This window comes from Petaurus breviceps, unplaced genomic scaffold (genome assembly GCF_028583685.1).
Source record: "Petaurus breviceps papuanus isolate PSGF00001 unplaced genomic scaffold, PetGlider_PUasm1.0 90977, whole genome shotgun sequence".
Lineage (NCBI taxonomy): Eukaryota > Metazoa > Chordata > Mammalia > Diprotodontia > Petauridae > Petaurus > Petaurus breviceps.
In genome coordinates this window covers 8,565,420-8,582,338 of record NW_027187391.1, presented here as the reverse complement: position 1 = coordinate 8,582,338, position 16,919 = coordinate 8,565,420, and the positions used below count along the sequence as shown (strand labels likewise).

The window sequence follows — 16,919 nt, the reverse complement described above, 5'->3', positions numbered from 1 at the left end:
TTGCCCAGGGTCACACAGCTAGTAAGTGTCTCAGAGTGGATTTGAACTCAGGTCCTCCGGACTCCGAGTCCAGTGCTCTATTCACAGGTGCCACCAGCTGTCTCTATACTGCCCCATACTACAGGGAGTCCATAAAGTCTGTATACATAGGAAATCTCATTAACTATGCATAATTTTTTTTGCTTTTTGGAGGGTAATTGGGGTTAAGTGGCTTGCCCAAGGTCACATGGCTAGTTTTTGTGTTAAGTGTCTGAGGCCTGATTTGAACTCTGGTCCTCCTGACTCCAGGGTTGATTCACTGTGCCACCTAGCTGCCCCGACTGCATGTTTTTAAGAAATGAAATAAATAAAATTTTCAACAACATTTTATTTAATTAGAATAAATTTTAGCCATGACAATTTCATATGGAATAAAAGCTTTCATTAGTTATTGGGGACTATTTTCCATATTAATGAGATTAATTAAATAATTAAATTTCCAATGTGTCTCCTATGTCTTCCTATGAAATCTCATTTATTCTAATTAAATAAAATGTTGTTGAAAATTTCATTCATTTCATGTCTAGAAAATATGCATTGTTAATGAAATTTCCTATATGTTCAGACTCTAGGGACACCTTGTATCCCTAGCCAACACATATCATAACTACCATGTGTGGCATAGCTTGGTATAAGGAAAATAATGGTGAGTTGGAAATCTGGCTCTGACAGTACCCATCTGACCTTCACTGAAGTTAAGTTTCTTCATTTGTAAAATGGGGATAATAATACTAATACTTGCACATTGCATTCCCTACCTCACAAGAAAGAACTAAGTACTTCATACAACTGAAAAATGCTGTGGATGAGTGAGTTATTATCACAGGATGCTAACCGGCCTAAAATTCAATTCACTTCAGACAAAGCAGAATTTCAGGCCATCCAGTACTGTCTGCTAAACATGGATGTTCTCATAGATCTAACACAGGAAAGAAAGGAACCTGAGGCGCCCCAAAAAACTACTGTCAGAAAATGTTCTGCCTGCCAGGAGCCCCCCAGGCAGCCTAGAGGCAGCAACATCTGTGTTGGAATATAGGTTATTTTTTTTCACTTGTTGCATCTCTCTCTTTGAGATGAAATCTTTAATTCAAATGAGCTGAGTAGCTTCTACATGCCAGGAATGTCTGAAATAAGTAGGGTTTTGAAAATGAAGCTCTAAATGCAGAATTTTTTTTGGGGGGGGGAAGCAGTGGGAGATGAGGATGGTAACCTTCTCTACTTACAGTCCCACTCTGTCCTACTAATTAAAAAAAAATTATTTCATGAACGATGAAACCGAATTCCATTTAAAAAATGGATGGATGGATAGATCTCATATATACAGTAGATATATAATCAGTTAGTCTAAAAACATAGTTTAAATGCTAAGTGCCAAGTACTGTGTTAAGTGCTGGATATGCAGAGAAAGGCAAAAATTCTGTCCCTGCCATGAAGGAATTCATATTATTATGGGGAGACAACATGTAAATAATTAGGTATATGTGAGCTATGTTCAATCAATCAATTTATTAAGCACATATTATGTGGCAGGCACTGGTGCTCAGTGGAGGGGAAACAAAAAGAGGGAAGCCAGTCCCTGCCCTCAAGGAGCTTGCATTCCAACAGACTGAGGATAGATGAAGGTCATTTGAGAATTGAAGGCATTAGTAGATGGAAAGAGGGTGTGGAGGGGAGAGGGTGGGTATTGGGAGAGACCAGGAAAGGTCTAGAGCAGAAAGTGGGATTTGAGCCATTTCTTTAGGAAGTCAGGGAAGTTAATATAAATATAATATTAAAATGTGTTATTCAAAATAAAAGAAGGCTAATTAAAAATAAACAATGAAAATTCCAGAACTGAGCAAGAATTCCCTAGAAAAAATAAAGGAATGTACTAAGAGAAAAAGCCATGGAGACTGAGTTGGGAAACATATAAATAAACTGGAGTTTTCTCCACCTTTGTGTTTATTTCATTGGATTTGCAATTATAAGATTCCTATAATCATTAATGTGCTTAGGACTAACAGACTTGCTGTTAGTGGTTTTTAAAATGTGACATAAACACCTAATTAAGCATGGGGTGACATCATTTGGGACTGAAGAAAAGCTAAACTATATTACTCAACAGTTTTCTTATAACCATAATAGTTTTTCTCTGGAGTCTCCATGTATATTCCATTGAACACACACACACAGAGTTAGTCCTAGAAATAAATATAATACAGTAATACATGGCCTTGAAGGGTCTGTGTAGAAGAAAATAGTTGCATATAAGAGCATTAACTTAACAGAAGATTACCATGCGGGTGTCTTCAGTTTAAAAAGCTTTTCAGAAGCTTGTATCACTCTCAAATGATCATTAGCAAGTACACTGGCACCAAGGAAAAATCCAACTTCCCAGTAGCTCTGGAGTTTTTCTAGATTTCCCTTTTTACCAAGCAGACTACTTAGTTTCACTCCTGAGAGAATAAAAAGAATTCAGATTTTACTGATATATACTTGATATACTTTCTTAAAGCATAATTAACTCTTGATTTCTTTTTGTTTGTTTTTATTTTTTTAAACTTGATTTCTAACAGAAATAAAAAATGTCAGTCATTTTTGTCTTTATTTATGCAAACATAATAATTCTCCAATTACTGACAGACTTCTAAGTATGTACCCATTTCTCTTAATTTTGTGACAACAGTCTGAATTCTGTGTATTCTTGAAAACCAGGGCTGTTTAACTCCTGAACAGTTTTTGGTTTTGTTTTGTTTGCCAAATTTGAACTTAGGTCCTCCTGACTCCAGAGGCAGTGCTCTATTCACTGCGCCACCTAGCCTCCCCATCCTGAACAGTTTTAGTGTCCACAGACACATACATGATGAAACCTAATTCCATGGATGAAGAAAGAGGCTCCAAAAAACTTTGGATGCACAAAAAAAGGCTGATCGAGCATCCCAAAGTATAACACACATCAAATACAGTCATATCATATAAAATCCTCAAAAAGCATATTCTTGAGTAGTTCTTTTTCATCTTCCACATGCAGTCAGTTGACTAGTCTTGTCAATTTTGCCATAATGATAAGAACAAAACCAATAATAATAATAATAATAATAATAGCTAGCATTTATTAAGTGCCTACTTTGTGCTAGGTGCTTCACAAATATTATCTCATTTGATCCTCACAACAACCCTGAAAGGTATGTGCTTATTATCATCTTCATTTTACAGATGAGGAAACCGAGGAAAACGGCTAAGTGACTTACCCAGAGACACACAGGCTGAGTCAGAGGCCAGATTTGAACTCAGATCTTCTGACTCCAGGCCTTCATAACACTACTCATAAAGGGACCCTTTCTCTCTTCTAATATGCCTACCACCGCAGTATAAGACCTCAGAATCTCATACCTAGACTACTGTAATAGCCTACTGGTTGATCTCCCTGCCTCAGGTCTCTTCCTTGGCCTAGTCTCTCCTCCACTCAGGTGATCTTCCTAAAGCAAGGGTCTGGCCATGCTACTTCCCTTCTCAATAAATTCCCAGTGGCTTTCTGTCATCTTCAAGATCAAATAGGATAACATCTTTGTTTGGTGTTCAAAGCTTTTCATAATTTCCCTGCCCCCTTTCCAGTCTTTTTATACCTTTATCCTCTCATGTACATCATGATCCAATGAGACTGATTTCCTTGCTGTCCCTTGAAAAAGACACTCCATTTCCCAAGTCCAGGTATTTTCACTGACTTTCTCTCTTCATCTCTATCTCCCAGCCTCTTTCAAATGACTCAACTTTGGGGCAGCTAGGTGGTTAATAGAGCATCGCCCTGGAGTCAGAAGGACCTGAGGTCAAATCCGGCCTCAAACCCTTGACACACTTACTAGCTGTGTGACTTTGGGCAACTCACTTAACCTCAACAGCCCTCCCCCCTCCAAAAAAGCAAATGACTCAACTTCTACAAGAAGTTGATTCCTGATCTTTCTTATTGCTACTACCTTCCCTGTCTTAATTATCTCAAAATTTATCCTGTATATGCCTTGTTTGTACACAGCTGTTTGCACGTCGTCTCTTCCATCGGTCTGTGAGCACCTAAAGAACAGGGATTGACTTTTGACCTTTTTTGTATCCCCAGTGCTTAGAACATTGCCTAGCACATAGCAGACACTTAATGAATGATTATGGATTAACCCACATCCTATTTTTCTTTGAATAGTTTCTTAATACTTTCTTACCTAGCAAGCATAAAATTTAACCCAGCCCAGCAAGAAGAAACAAATTCTAAAGGAGTAGATTCCAAATTAATGACATTTTATTTACTTTAGTTGTACTGTCTAGTTATATTTTAGTGCAGTGTATCTATCTTCAAAGGCAGAGATTTTATATCAAACTTGTTTTTTTCCCCAAATATATTCTCCTTAGGCATAATTACTACAGTTGTGAGAAAACAAAATAAAAATATCTTTTGTACTTTAGAAAAACATATGAAGCACATTTGTCTCTAACTTCATAATGGTGACTGGCTTTATCAAGCCTGTCATAAACCGTGTTCAGTTGGAAAATGACATCTTTGCAGAAATTCTACTTTCAACATCCAATTGTCATCAACTATTACTAAACATGCAAGCAGAAATTCAGCTGTCTTCCTGTGTAACTGGAAGTAATGATCTGTCTGTGAAGAATCTGAGTGCTTGTGACCCATTTAAAAATAAACTTACATATCAAAGAATGCATGACATAAAAAACCATTCAGAGTCTGATTTTCAGCTACTGTACTTTTATTCCTCTTCACTAATTCCAGGTACCAAGTTTCCTATATTTATTAGGCTTCTGAAAAGACCAATTGGTAATTTCTTTTTGTAATTCTGTGTTTTATTTACCAATTTATAAGTTCATAACAAAACAGAAATCAATTACATAGTTTAGAATTTTACTAGGAGTCCGGGGGTTTGCTTTTCCAAAAAATGGCTCATAATATTTACATTACTACAACAATAATTCCCCTTGAAGCTGCAACACCCACCAGAAAGGTGGTGTTTAGAACTGAAGAAGGCAAAAATTGATTAACAATGGCCACAGTGTAGCTAGACAAATGTATCTAATATCCTGGATAATAGAAAACATCCTAGAACCGTGCATTCCGAGAACCAAATATTGGTCTCTGGCAAAACAGAATGAATCATTAGTCAAAGGAAACCTCGGTACTTTTTTCAAATTAGAAAATCAGCTGAAGAATCAAAATGAGTTTGAAAATATCTAACAGTGAGGCATAGGGTCCATCTGTCTATAATTTTCCTCCATTATATCTGAGTGATATGAAACAGGTAGGTGGTGCTATACACAGAAGACTCGCCTTGATATCAAAACGTGGTAGTTCCATTGTGTTTGACTCTTCATGACCCTGTGGACTGTCATATGCCAATACTGTCCATGGGTTGTTCTTTTTGTTTTGTTTCATTTTTTCTAGCAAACCAAGCTTTGCTACTTTCTTCTCCAATGGATTAAGGCAAACGGAGGTTAAGTGACTTGCCCAGGGTCACAGAGCTAGGAAGTATCCAAGACCACATTCAAACTCAGGTCTTCCAGTGATCTATCCACTGAGGCACCTAGCTACCTCTCATATTAAAAAGATCTGAGTTCAAATACTTCTTCAGACACTTTCTTAACTGTGGAATCCTGGGCAAATCACTTGACTTCTCTCAATCTCAGCATTAGTTTCCTCATCTGTAAAATGGGGATAATAAGAGCACTTACCCCAACAGGATCAAATGAGATAAAATATATGTAGCAGTTTGCAAACCTTAAGGCATTATATAAAGACTGGCTAGGAGAGGTTTCCCCTTTTCAGTTTACTTGTAGATCAACAAAGGGTAATGGAGCATAAATGCTAGGTCAGTGAGGCTTCTCTTTCTTGACTTAAACAAGGGGGCAATTACCAACTTTCCGTAGCTCAAAGGAAGATTCGAACTGGTGTCCAGCTGCCAGAAGGAGGACTGCATAATTAATTCCTGACTGTAGTGTTGGCTCAGACTCAAATGCCTTTTTGAACCTATGAAAACAAACACATAAGTTTACTTTCTAAATCATGAAATCCGGGTTGTGCTTAACTTCTGTTTGCATTACTACAATGCTCAAGCAAGTAAAAAGATTCCACTGGCTTTTACCCCAGAGTCTCAGTCACAGTTAAGCATTCAATGGTTTACATAACCCTGTAAGTTTCCCTTCAGCCACAACATACCACTTTCTGCATTTTATAATGAGGATGTAAAAAGGGGACCCAGTAGAAAATCAAAGATATAGACACTAAAAAAAAAAAAAAAAAAAGGAAAGAAAAAGGTCTGCCTCTACCTAAACACATTGGTGGGAAAAGGGGTAATCTAAAAGAAAAATCTCATTTCCTTGGATTTGACACTCAGTTCTGTAGCAGTTGGGCAAAAAAAAGAAAAATGAGAATATACAATCCACAAACGACATAAATTAAGAAAGAGAGATTGTGGCTGTGCATAGTAATTTGGATTCAAAGACAATCAGCCTGAAATGAACCCTTTCTGTGAATATTCATGGAAAGGAAATAGCAGCCCCACATCATATGCCATTCTGGCAAAGGTTGAGAATTATGCACAAGCCCCAGGATGAGAACAGCACATCTGCTGTATTTTCCTGGTGACGCTTTTCAGTATCAGTTTTTAGACAGTTTCTTCATAAACTACATTATTATTTAGGTAACAGTGTCATCATTCAATCGCATTTCATTGAGGGATTCTGGGAAAAAGAAAATTAATGTGAACATAGGGCTGCTTCTCAGGCACTCAAATGGAGAAGCACAAAAGTTGTTTTTTTGTTTTTAAAGATCTAGCTTAAAAACAGCAGGGCATCTGGGTGGCTCAGTGGATAGAATGCTGCGTCTGGAGTCAGGAAGATCTGAGGTTCAAATCCACCTCAGACTCTTCATTCCTGTGTGACCCCTGGGCAAATCGCTTAATTCACTAGAGAAGGAAATGGTAAATCACTCCAGTATCTTTGCCAAGAAAACCTCATGGAGAGTGAAGTCCACAGGATCACAAAGATATGGTTGAATGACTGAACGACATCTTAAAAATGGAAACGGTGATTAAATACAAAGAAACTTACTCAAAATCTGTTATTTTAAAGATACTAAGAAACTTGAAAAGTGGGGAAATGACTTCCTCAAAAATGTTAAACTTTCAAAATTAAATGGAAAATAGTCAAGGTAAAAATCATGAAACCTAAACTGAGGCAATACTATGAAAATGGTCTTAAAGGGAAAATCAGGAGACTTGTTAAAGGTCCAACTCTCCAAGTCATTGAACCTCTTCAAGCCTCAGTTTCCAAATCTGTAAAATGGGAATTATACTTGCAAAGCCTACCTCGTAGAGCTAGTGCAAGGACAGGGCTTTGTAACTTTAGGGAGTCATAAAACTGTGAGCTATCATTATTACCCGATGAATGCTAAAGATCATCTTCTTTCTTTTTTTTTTTTTTTAATTTAAGCAATCGGGGTTAAGTAACTTGCTCAAGGTTACACGGCCAGGTGTTTCTGGGTGGGTGCTAAGTGTCTGAGCCTGGCATTCGATCTCCAGGTCTTCTCAACACTGGAGCCGGTGCTCTTACTTGCTGTGCTACCTGGCCGCCCCACGATCATCTTCTTTCTAAAGGTGGCATTTTGAAAACTAGAACAAACTGCTGAATGAAAGCAAAAACCAAATGAGCATTAATCTTAATTGGCTGGCTCCTGTAATTATGTGTCCTTGAATTGGGAAAATAATTGATGACATTTAGCTTTTCCTTTATTATAGCCAATAAAACACATTTTCCCCCCTCTCCATAAAGAGCAGGTCTTTTACATGACAAAAAATGGAACTAAGTATGCTGGTAGCAGGTAATCAAAGTTCTGCCAACCAGGGAAAATGGGATTTGTAAACCTTTCACAGACTCATGGGAATGCACCAGACAACCAGTTAGACACAGCATTAATCTAGGTAAAAAGGAGGTTCATCATCTAGATCTAAAATTGAAATGAAGAACTGGACAATATTTGCAAATCATTTGTAGCACTTGGAGTTGTGCAAGGGTTCCTAAAGATAATCTAACCCAACTATCTTGAGGAAACTGAGGGCTCAAAGAAGATTAATGACTTGTCTGAGGTTACTCAGGTAGTAAAAGAAGAAGAGAGAGGATTTAAACTGAGCCCAGCATAAACTGTACTAATATTTGGTAAATGCTTGAGGATTGACTGATGATTTAATCACCTTCCTCCTTTCTGAAGCTTCCATTGAATTCTAAATGCCAAATTTTCTTACTAACTCTCTGGGTTCTCCTTTTCTATCTCTTTTCAATTATTCTTCTTTCTTTTCCTGTCCCCTAAATATAGGCATTCCTCAATGTTCTGTTTTGGGTCCTTCTTGTTATCTACTCTCTCCTTTGGTGACCTCATTTTCTCCCTATGGCTTCAACTATCACTTCCCTTGAAGATGGCCCCCAAATCTCTCTCTAACTTGACCTCACTCCCAAGATATATTTTCCCAGTTGTTTGGTTGGTATCTTCACCTGGATGTCCATCGATCATCTTGTACTCAATGTTTCTAAAAACTAAATTCATCATTCTTGCCTCAAAACCTGTTCCTCTTCCCCTTCTCTATGTTTGTGACTGGAATCCTTCATAACCCAAACTTGAAACCTCATTTTCATACCACACAATGGAAGATCTTTGAGAGCAGAGTCAAAATCATTTTTATCTCTGACCCTAGTTCTTAGAGACAAAGTTCCCTGACATTATTTAAAGTTTGTTGACTTTTTAAATTAATTCTTTGCCTTTCTCACCTCCCCCAACTCCATCCAGATTTTAAAATCCTGGTGATTCTGTTTCCACAATCTCTCTCAAACCACCTTCCTTTCTCTATTACTTACACCACCCCAGCCCAAGTCTCACTGCTTCTTGCTTGGATTTGTAATAATCTTCCTTCTACTAAGTGTCCCTCCCTACTTCAAGTCATCATATACACATTGATCATTCCCGTAACACACTTCGTGCTTTCACATTTCCATGTGTTTATCCTATGTCTAAATTATGAGTCCCAACAAATTTGTACACATTTTTCAAAGACTAGTTCACATACCACTTCCTAAAAAGCCTTGTTGTATCATTGCTTTCCCCTTCCTCTAGCACCCTCCACCATCCAGAAGTAATCTTTCCTTCCTTTGAATTACCCTAGCAATCTTTTCCTGAATTTCTAAATTTTATTTGGAATTATATAGCCTTACATGTAGAAAATATATTTGAAAACAGCTGCCATTTCTCTCGTCATCTTAGGTTAGAAATTGCTGGTTCCTCTAACTGATCTTTACATAACATGATCTCAAGGGTCTTCACCATCTTGAAAGCCCTCCTCTGCATCTCTCAGCTAATGGGTGAATTTCTTTTAAATTGTAGCACAAATATTAAAGAATAATCTGACCAGGCCAGAGTACAGAAGGATGATTACCTCCTATATCTGGACACCATTCTTCTCTCACAGCATCTGTATCTCAATGCTACTTGCAGCTGCTGTGGAGGTACAAGATCAATAACACTAGCACAAAGAAGGGCTATTAGCACTGGTTCTTCGATCTGCTTTTCTAAAGAAAAGACAGTTTCAAAGGTGTCAATAATCTTACTTTAATTATAGATAAATAGAAAGAATTGAGTATTTGAGAAAGAATTTAATAGATGGGGCTTCAACTGTCTAAACAAAGTAATAGAACTATTCATACACATCACTGGACCTGGGAGCACCACTCTCTCTCTCTCTCTCTCTCTCTCTCTCTCTTTCTCTCTCTCTCGTAACAGCTGTGAAACAGGCTGGAGCTCAAAGCAACAACATATCTGTGAGTGTAACTTTAGACCTGGGAACCCAGCCCCTGTTCCAAGGAAAAAAGGAACATGTGGTCACATAGGCCTATTAATGGATGGGAAAGATCTTATATTCCACTAATTCTACAGCATCTTAAAATAACATTAGCCTTTTTGACTGTCACGTCACAATGTGGAATCATTTTGTGCTTAACTCTCAAAATTTTTTTTCAGAGGAACTTCTGTTTGGCCAAACCTCACCCTTCTTATACTTGTGAACTTGATTTTTTGAACCCAAAATAAAAATTCATATTGATGCTTCTAAATTTAATCTTACTAAATTTTGCCCAATGTTCCAGTCTATTAAAATCTTTTTGGACCTTAATTCTGTTAATATGTTAACTATCTGAAAATCTGATGAGGTTTTCTGTACCTTTTTCCAAGCCCCTTTGATCAACCTCAGATCCCTAGGGCACACTCCACTGGAGAATTCCTTCCAAAGTTATATTATACTATTAATGGATGCTCTTTGGGTACAGTCATTCAATCACTTTAGGTTCCATTATTTTCTAGACCACATCTCTCCATTTTGTTCATAGGAACAGCATGAATTGTTTTGCTATAATAAAACGAAATTATATCTATAGCACTCATCCGAAGTACCTACCACTAGCAACTCTGTCAAGAAAAGGAAAACAGGTCAGTTTATTGAGGAAGTCAAAAGCTGTTTGTGATCACCGTTCTTTTTCTAGATGCTAATGGTTCATTTTATTTTAACCATCTATACACTCTAGAATTTTTCAAAGAATACAAGTCAAGGTCATCAGCCTAAGATTCACATATTTTATTCTCTTATTTTGAAATGGCACATGGTCTTTTTCGCCAGTCCTATTATGCTTCTCTTGGTCTCCATAAGATCATGGAAGATGACTTATGAAGGAAGAGATTATCCACCCTCAGAAAAACATAGGACAAATAAGTATAGTACAGTCTTGCACAGATGGAAATGAAAATATATGTCTATATTTTGTACACAGGAGTATAATTATAGATCATATGCTGCATGTGAGTATGATTACAGATATTTAAGTATATGTATGAGTATGTAAGTGTATGTATGAATGCATATGTGTATATGCATGTATCTATCTTTGTGTGTATATGTATGTGCATATGTATAGATGTATGTGCATATATAAATACATCCAAGTTTAATTGTAACTTTTTGGGAAGGAGGGAGGAAAAAGAACGAAGTAAAAAGTGTATAGCAGAGAAAAAAAGAAAACATAAGGAAGAAAAAAAAGATGAACCTCTGAACATAATAAGTAGAATTTTTAAATTTTCATTTTTTTTTAAGCAATTGGGGTTAAGTAACTTGCTTAAGGTTACACGGCCAGTTATTTCTGGGTGTGGTGCAAAGTATCTGAGCCCAGATTTGATCCCCAGGTCATCCTGACACTGGGGCCGGTGCTCTTACTTGCTGAGCCACCTGGCCGCCCCATAAGTAGTATTTATTATATAGGTTTTCTTGAAATGGAAATGCATTGCCGTATATTTTTAATCTTAAGTTCTCTTGTGCATATGACAATACTTTTTCTTTTCTTATATATGTTTATAATATTTTTCTTTTCTTATTGTGTATTTAAGTTCAAAATAAATTGATTTTAAAAATTAAAAAATTTTAGAAAAAAAATTTTAAAAAGATCATGGAAGGTGGCTCAGAAATCCCATCTGTCAATTCTTTCAGTATCCTGGAATGCAGCTCATTTGTGACTGATGTCCTGAACTAACCAAAGGCAGCGTAGGTGCTCTTTAATTATCTTTGCATTTAAATGAGGTTACTAATTTCCTATTAGCCATTTTTGCTCCAGTCTTTCTAGCTGAAAGAGCAATCTACTTGGCAAAGAAAACAGGCAGAACAAGCACTGGGTAGCTCTGTATTCTCTTTGTCCATCATCATTGTCTGGAAGTTGTGGTATTATCACTTCTTTACCCCAAAATGATTTTGACTTTCTTTATTTTCTGGATTCCTGTCTGCTCGGTTGAAGCTGGTAGCACCCCTGACAGAACACATAGTAGATCAGGCCCTACTTCTGTATTCATGCTCTATTACCCAGGCTGACTTTCATCCTATCTATATGTATCTTCAAAATCTATATCTGTCAGTGACTCCCTTCTATATAAACATAGAGATCTCTTTGGACCAAAGATGACATTTTTGGGTCATGGATCCCTCTGGTTATGTGATGAAGACAACGGACCTCTTCTCAAAATAAATATTTTAAATTATAAGACAACATACATAGGATTATGAAGGAAGCCAATTGCATTGAAATGGCTATCAAAAAAATTTTTAAGTTCGTGAATTTTGGGTTGAAATGTCTCTGATTGGGGTGGCTAGGTGGCAGAGTGAATAGAACACCAGCCCTGGAGTCAGGAGGACCTGAGTTCAAATCCAGCCTCAGATACTTTAACACACACACACAAAAACTAGTATGACCTTGGGCAAGTCACTTAACCCCAACTGCCCTCCAAAAAAAGCAAAAAAAAAAAAGTCTCTGATTTAGAGAATTTCACAATACCTTAGCCCCATTCTTCTTCAGAACTATTTTTCTTTGTCCTTTCAAAATGTCATTCTTGATAACTTTCCATCCCATGCCTACTAGGCTAACATGAGTGAATGAATCAAGGAAAGAGCATTTGTGAGTGCTTAGTGTGTACCTGGCATTGTGTTAAACACTGGGAATAAAATGCAAACAAAGAAAGTCAGTCCCTTCACTTCAGGCCTTGACATTTACATAAAGCCATTACATATAATGAAAGCACTAGGGAAGGTGCTGGTTTGGGGCTGATTAGGAAGTGGCATGGTGGCCTGGCTCTCAAGAAGATAAGGTAAAAGCTCACCTACAGCCCCAAAGGAGAGATACTGGATTCTGGTAGCAGAGGAAGATGGCAAGAATGGCAGAGGCCCTGGCTTGGAGCTAGACAAGAACTTCCCTTATAGAAATTTAGTTGACAGAATCCCTTTCTTCCTTCCTTTGGCCCTTTGGAAACCCACTTGCCTAAATTCTAGGTACATCTCAGACCATGACATGCTTTCTTCTTTCCTAGCACAAATTCGAAGATGAAAGGTTCAGTTTTTCTCCTAGCTCCCACCACTTAAACTTCCCAAACCTGTTCCTCCTCGGTGAGAAGCAAGTTGAGGACAGAAGTTCACCTATTTTTTCCTTCCCATTTGCCTGCTCTTCTTTTCGAAGGATAAAATTAACATTGTGACAGGTCACTACACTATTAGGTTTTGGCACAGAGATCACCAGATGTCCATGAATACCTAATCATGCTTCCATTCTTGCTCTTTAACTTTCTTAAATATGTGGGCTTAATAAACTCTAATGACTATCATTTCTGATTCTGCCTCTACTGATCTTTTCCCATGCCTCCTCCCTTTGTTTCTTGGATTTCCTCCTTGGAATATGTGTGTGTGGGGGAAGTGAAAACTTCTCATAACTTCCCTCTCCCTTTCCTCACTCCTTCTTCAGTTGTTAATCAACAGCAAGCCCTTTCAGGAGGCTTTCAGTTTTCCCACCTCTGCAGGCCCTGTCTCCCTTTCACTTGCTGTCAATCAGCCTCCTTGACTGGCTCCTCTGTTGTTTACCATTGGGGAAGATTTTCAAGTTGAGACTTGAGACCCCCCCTCCCCTGCCCCCAACCAATGGGAGTAGGGACCCCATGAGGGTCCAAATTCTTATTCTGCCTTTTGTAAAGTGCCTCTTCTTCGTGATTGGTCATGGGGAAGACCGCCCTCTTCACCTGGGGAAGAGAGTAAATTCCTGTTCCTATCCTAAGAGATCTCTGTGTTCTTGATTAAATTTTGGATGAGATTTTTCATCACATACAGAATATATATTTTTTGTTCTCAATTACATGTAAAAATAATTTTTAACATTTGTTTTTAAAAATTTCAAGTTGCCAATTTCACCCCTTCCTTCCCTCCCCCCTTCTTGAGAAGGTAAGCAATTTTATATAGATTACACATGTGCAGTCATGAAAAACATATTTCAATATTAGCCATGTTGCAAAAGAAAACACAGACCAAAGATGAAAAGAAAAATAAAGAAAATAAAGTATGCTTCAATCTACAAATGAATATTCTTTTCCCCCTTTTTTCAATTAAATGTAAAGACAGTTTTCAATATCCATTTTTGTAAGATTTTGAATTGCAAATTTTCCCCTCCTTCCTCCTTCCCCAAGACAGCAAGCAATCTGAAATAGGCTATACATGTACAATCATGCTAAATATATTTCCACATTAGTCAGGTTGTAAAAGAAGAATCACAATGGAAGAGAAAAGCATGAGAAAGATAAAACAAAAAAAAAAGTGAATGCTTTGATCTCATTCAGACTTCACAGTTCTTGATCTGGATGTGTATAGCATTTCCATAATGAGTCTTTGGGAATTGTCTTAGATCACTGCAATAAATATATATTCTTAAGAGATACTCTTATCCCACCTGTCCTTCCTTTTCCTATTTGGCTTCTTCTGAACCAAGTATATCCTTTCATAGACAAAATCCAGCCATGGGTTTCACCCCATTAAGTCTAAGTAAATCTTATAACATCTATTTTGCTTCTTTACATTAAGACTTTTAGTTTGTCTTGTTACCCATGCTTTGTAAGCCCTGTACATCTTTAGAAGTAATAATTCACTTAATTTTAAAACACAGCAGTAAAAAACTATGAGACATTCCCTCTGTTATACAATTTCCTTCCTGAAAGGCCACAAAGGACCAAATACCATTTTGAATTTTGCTTTGTTTCACGGGATGTCACAGACAGGCAGACAGGAAAACAAGCATTTATAATGGACTTACAATGTGCCAAGTATCGTGCTAAGCACTGGGGGTATAAATACAAGCAAAAGGAAATATATTCCCTGCCCTAAAAGAGTTTACCTTCTAGTGGGGATAGACAACTCCTAAGAGGGAGTTTAAAAAGTATGGTGGAGAGGAGCAGAGAGGATACCTGCATAGGAGCATGGTGGTAAAGTCTAAAGATGGAAGCACAATTGGGAAAGGGATGAAGAATGGATATCCTTGACCTACTCTCAAAATGAAAGAAATTTACCAATGGGAAAAGAGGGCCAGTGGGTATGGCAGAGGAATGTTCCAAGTTGAAAAGACTCCTGGATTGAGGGAAGTTCCAGGGTGAGAAGGCAGTTGAGTGATGGGGGCCAAATCTGTAGAAAGTCAGATGTATAGCCAGGAAAGGAATGAAGCATAGTCAATCTGGTCCCATCTCCAAAATGGAGCCCCCAAAGGGAACATTTTACCATAATCAAATAATTAATATCATGGCCACTAATTAGTGATATGTTTATCCATACTTGGATATGACTGCTGAGAATATACTTAAAATTTTTCAGTGATAGGAACTCCTATAGCTTGTACTATAGTGCCATAGCCTTTGAGAAATCTGGGGCTAGCTACCTCCATACAACTGTAAGACATCGCAGTAGGACTTAAGGGGATCATTCAACATATTTACTAATTGCTTAGTATGTAGGAAGCTTTGTACATAAAAACCACATGAAAATAGGATAGAAATGAAATGTTTGGTCCATGAAACTTCAGGAATTTTACAATTTATTTAGAGAAAGGTCAAACTGACACAAAAAGATATGAGGATTAATGGAAATAAAGAGCTAAGTTTTATAAAAACCATATACCTAAGCAGAATAATGGAACATGTGGAAGGTGAAGTTAAGGAAGAGTTTATGAATAAAGTGAGCTTTAACCACATTTTAAGAGAAGAATCTACTCACTGTATGAAGAAAAGAATGGTCTTTCAAACATCAAAGCAAGGTATAAAATTTGTTTCCACTAATTCTTTTCTCTTTGATATTAAGGTTAGATTATTAATTCTTCCATGTACTTTTTTCCTTTTAAAAGATGCAAACTTTTCTTGCCTACATGTTTATTATCATTATTTCAAAGCAAAGGCTTTTAAATCTCAGTACTTGTTTCCAAGTACTTGTCATTTGATCTCCTCAGTGAAATTAGCTCTAAGATCAAGAAATGAATCCTTAATTGCATGTGAATGAAGAAGGCTTAATAGCTGATACTTCGACAAGTTGTCATTGTTTTTGTATTTAGAAGTTAAACCAAACCAGGGAGAGCACACTACTGAAATTAATGTTTCTAGAAAAATACCACCTAGAGCCCATATAAAATAATGGCAGAGCTTGAGTAAAGTACATCCTAGTGAACTAGATATCTTCCATGTCTCTGTGATACAAGCTGTGAAACCTGTACATACAAATAATTATACTAGAACTTCACGGAACTTCATCTATTTAGGGGTATTTCTGAAATCATCACTCATAAAAAAATCCAGAGTTATGACAGCCATATGAAATTCAAATTGCTGACTGATCCAGAGGGAAGAAAAGATATTTACAGTAAAATATACAACTGGAATTCTTACATTAGGTTAGCTTTCATTTTCTATTAAAAACCAAAACAAAATATTACTACTCTTAAAACAGCCTCAAATGCCAGGCTAAGAAGTATGGACTTTATTCTGTACTCTTGTAATATACCTAATTTGCTATCATCCTAAAGAATTCACAATCTGGAGTCCATGGCTCTCCCTAAAGATGAAAGCTTGATTAGTATATATATGAAAAGATTCAAACATTCAAAAACATAGACAAAAATATAAATAAAAATTCTATAAGAATTGCTTTAATTTATCTCAACTACACATCATTTTCCTGATATATCTAAAAAGATGACCCCATTAGATCCTAGGACTTAATCTTTGCTGAGACTCCTCATTGGTAAGAGAGATGAATGTATTTATATAGCATATATATAAAGATAATTTGGCCCTCACCCACAAGAACCTATCACTGAACTGTATTAATGACTTGTTTTTTTTCAAATCAGAAAAAAATGCAGAATTCTATGTAATAGGCATATTTATAAAACAAATCTATACCCTTAATTAAAAGGGGAGAAAAACCCTATACATTACTTACTATGGGAAGGCTTTCAACTTTCTTTTCAGTTCTACC

General features: G+C 36.9%; 1 protein-coding gene across 1 annotated transcript in view; it reads right to left on the bottom strand.

The window, feature by feature from the left end:
• MAP3K5 (mitogen-activated protein kinase kinase kinase 5) overlaps positions 1-16,919 on the bottom strand; it is a 292,350-nt gene that overhangs the window by 124,827 nt on the left and 150,604 nt on the right. The window contains exons 8-9 of the mRNA XM_069077285.1: positions 5,931-6,043; positions 2,315-2,474 (exon numbers count right to left, since the gene is read on the bottom strand). Of these exons, the coding sequence (XP_068933386.1) occupies positions 2,315-2,474; positions 5,931-6,043 (273 nt within the window). The remainder of the gene's footprint in view (positions 1-2,314; positions 2,475-5,930; positions 6,044-16,919) is intronic.